The following is a 3650-nucleotide window of genomic DNA, read 5'->3' as shown; positions in this document are numbered from 1 at the left end:
TTGGAGCCTGTCGGTCAGCGTGGCAAATATGGGGCTGTTTTCGCTAACAAGGATTTCAAGCAGGCCTGTAGCCCACCTTTTCTGTTGAGTCATTGCTGCTGGACCCCCAGACGGCGCACATCCTAGAAAGGCCGGTGGGTTGGGCATGGGAAAGGTGGATTTCCAGCCTTTCTTATGAATATTCAACCCCGTTATAACATCTTCTGTCATGGATCCATATATCCATCCAATCTGATATGTAATGAATGATACCAAAAATTGGATAGATTAGGCCTCTATTATTAATAGTATTTTGCTAGTTAGGCTTCTCCAACTAACCTTTGCTCCCCAGCTAGTGCCAAATTCATAGCCACAACCTGAAACTTGGAATGCTGCCTCAAGAGAACCTGAAAGGTTGTTTGAAATACCCTTCTTCCCTTTCAATGCATAAGTTGCTGATTCCGAAAACTCCTTTGATTTCCCAAACTCTTTTAGCAGTTCATTATCAGCTAATTTTCCTAAATAAGAAGGAATAAACCATCATGCTCCTACTATTTTAATTAACACCAGAGGTTAGTCAGAGTAATAGGATCATGAAAAGAAATTATTAAAATATAGTAAAATGTTCATTAAATGTTACCGTTAATTGATGTATGATTTCTTCCCTGATTTTCTGAAGCATCAGGCCATAGACCATAGATGACTTTTCGTCTATGAAAACATCCTGTTCCGCTATAGCAAGGTCCTTGGATTCCCGCTATTCCACGGCCCAAATACTAACACAGCAACATGAATTCTCTAAAGCAAGCAAAAAGAAAGGAGAAAAAAGAAAAGTAGAAAATCCACGCAAGTGTTTGGAAATATATGTATGACTCACTTCCATCAGAGCCACAAGTTGGTTCCCGTAGGGATCATCCTTTGGTCCATCATAAAAACATTGAGGATACTGAACAAATGCGATTTCTCTTTCACTCTTGGAATCCAGAAGCTGACACATTGCTTGGCGAACAACTTGTGGATTATTCACAAACATATCACAGTCTACGTTCAGCATGTAGGGCGCATTCGTCATCAACCCTGACACTCTAGTCTGTTTTCCATACAAACACCAAATTTGATTAGAAGGTAGTTGTCTACAGCTTCCGTGGTATTTTTTAAAAATGAACTGGATTCCGTAACTTAATTATTGTCGAAAAGTGTTTGGTAAATTTCCAAAAATGGAAATAAAATTTTGTACCTAACTTGTTGGGCCTAAAGGGGAATCTTATTCTTACCAGAACGTTCATCGCGCCGGCTTTGTAATGATGTGCATGTTTTGGCCGTTTCTCTCTGGAAATGTAAACCAAATGCGGCACGTCATCATCTGAAGAGCTTTGCTTGTTATCTCCTATAACCTACAACAAAACAATTGAGAGGTTCCAAATTTATATCAACCAATAATAAAAAATACTTAATATTAAACGATCATATATCACATAGAAACCCCATATATATGTCCCTCGTTGAATCGAAATAAGTAATATAATTTTTCTTTTGATTAATAATTAGAATATGGAAGAACGACTTAAAGACCTTTTTTTTTTTATTTTATTTTAACATTGAGGCAATGCATTCATTACCTTGATTATAGTTGGATGGTTATTGCGCTCAACGTTGGAGAAAATAGCAAACTCGCCTGTTAGATCACATGGTCCTGATTTTCTGCCTGCTTCCTCTATTTTTAGGCTAAGGTGCTCATACTCAGCCTACAAGGAAATATAAAACACAAGTAGATGTCGATCGGTGACTAAATAGATGGTACAAAACAAGATACTGATTAATTTTGCTCTTCGCTTTCCCCTTTTTTTTCTTTCACTCTCATGATTCTACCCACAACCTCAACACCATAGAAAAACGTTGGAATTACCTTCATCTTTTTCCAATCTTGTTGGAACTCAGAATTTGCACTGGAGGTGGAGGATATAGGATCGTCCAAGAAGTATCTAAAGGGAGCCCTAACTTGAATTTTGTACTTCTTACAAAATGGGACCCAACGCTTGGCAAATTTTGATGCTTCCACCAGAGAGTAGAAGGTGAGAGGGGAGCAGCCGTCGTCCGATAGATAGCAGGCTAGCTTGTCAGCTGGATAATCAACAGCCAACAAAGAGAGAATGGTGTTTACAGTTATAATAGGCGGCTCTAGCGCAGGGTCTGCAGTCGTAACAAACATGTCCACAAGGGGAAGCACCGGAAACCTGACAAGAAAAATGAACAAATTTTAAGTTCTTATAATTAAGTAATAAACAATAACAGAAGGATGATAGTGATCATAATTAAATTCTTTGTTACCTTTGTGCAAGGTTTTCTGGATACGTTTTGAAGTCTACAGGATTCCATTTGGAGCTAACAAGGAGAAACCAGTAGAACGTGAACCATGACTCGCAAAAGAAAGCAAGGAGCCAGACAAAGCCATGGTTGTTAAGAGAATAGAGGCGATAAAAGAGGAGAGAAACGAGAAGGAACAAGAGACCGATATCCAATGCTCTTTGGATAATGTTTTTGCAAGCAACTTTCTCATACAAGGGGAGAGAAAATTCGTTAGCCATTGCAGAGTGCTTAGAGAGATATGATTAGCATCTTCAAGAAGATTTAGAGGCCTCTAGTCTAACTTCTAATGGTTATTTATAAGCGATTCATGCTTTAATAAAATTTCACTATAATTAAGTAAAAAGTTATACATTTTTTAGTATTTTTTGTTAGATTTTTAGGTTGCATCCAACCTAAAATCAATCTACAACTTATGTATCTAGGATGTCTTAAATTTAAATATAACTTAAAAAAACAACTATAAGATAAAAATATTAGTAAAGTAAGAAAAATTCTATTTAAGTGTGTATTTATAAATAAAGTTAGAGGGCTATTTGTAAGCTAATATCCCTTTAAATTTTAATTTTAATGCAATTTAATCTATATCCAAATCTAGATATATATAATCAAATATAAAAATTTAAATCAAATTTTAATTCTTGTGTCTAGCCTGTTGTGATGTTTGACTTGGTTTGAACTTCTTGAGTTATAACATAATAGACATTCACATACATATTCATAACACTCCCCTTGAATGTCTATTGTATTAAAAATACGTCATATCAAAACCTTACTGAGAAAAAACTTTATAGGAAAAAATTCGAGTTAAGAAAAAAATGTACATAATTCTTTTCAAGAATATACATTTAAAATACTAACTTATTAAAAACCTTATTAAGAAAAACCCAATTGGAAAAACTTTGATAAAGGAAAAGAATACAGTGTTCATTTTACTCCTTTCATACTTGTATTATTTGAGATCTTGCCCTACACCCCTCTTCATTCCACTTTTGCTCCTAGTCGTCTAACCTAAAACAAGGCTAAAAGACCTCTCAACTTGTTGTTTGAAGATCTTTTTTGTTGTAGAGTGATTGCTCTCGTATGTAGCCAACATATCTATCTTGTTTCTCCTTACACTACAAAGTAGCCAAGATTACCATGCCACTTGTTAGGATTCGACCTCATGCTCAAATTAAAAAATAGTAAAGAAATTAAAAATATAATTTAGCAAAAAAAAACTAGTATTTAATTAGAGAAACAATCGAATCCTATAAAATCATTGTTTGTGTTTTTTATTTAATTTTCAAATTAATTATGAACACTCA

General features: G+C 35.0%; 1 protein-coding gene across 1 annotated transcript in view; it reads right to left on the bottom strand.

Annotated features, from left to right (window-relative positions):
- LOC110409928 (cellulose synthase-like protein B4) overlaps positions 1-2856 on the bottom strand; it is a 3984-nt gene extending 1128 nt beyond the window's left edge. The window contains exons 1-8 of the mRNA XM_021419442.2: positions 2308-2856; positions 1886-2213; positions 1599-1724; positions 1254-1373; positions 857-1069; positions 620-755; positions 319-497; positions 1-231 (exon numbers count right to left, since the gene is read on the bottom strand). The exon at positions 1-231 is cut by the window's left edge and continues 120 nt beyond it. Of these exons, the coding sequence (XP_021275117.1) occupies positions 1-231; positions 319-497; positions 620-755; positions 857-1069; positions 1254-1373; positions 1599-1724; positions 1886-2213; positions 2308-2564 (1590 nt within the window). The 5' untranslated portion in view covers positions 2565-2856. The remainder of the gene's footprint in view (positions 232-318; positions 498-619; positions 756-856; positions 1070-1253; positions 1374-1598; positions 1725-1885; positions 2214-2307) is intronic.
- Between the last annotated feature and the right edge of the window lie 794 nt (positions 2857-3650).

Source organism: Theobroma umbraticum, unplaced genomic scaffold, assembly GCF_002168275.2.
Source record: "Theobroma umbraticum cultivar Fairchild unplaced genomic scaffold, ASM216827v3 scaffold_44.0, whole genome shotgun sequence".
Classification (NCBI taxonomy): Eukaryota; Viridiplantae; Streptophyta; class Magnoliopsida; order Malvales; family Malvaceae; genus Theobroma; species Theobroma umbraticum.
The sequence above is the reverse complement of the archived record's forward strand: the minus strand, read 5'-3'. Positions and strand labels throughout refer to the sequence as shown.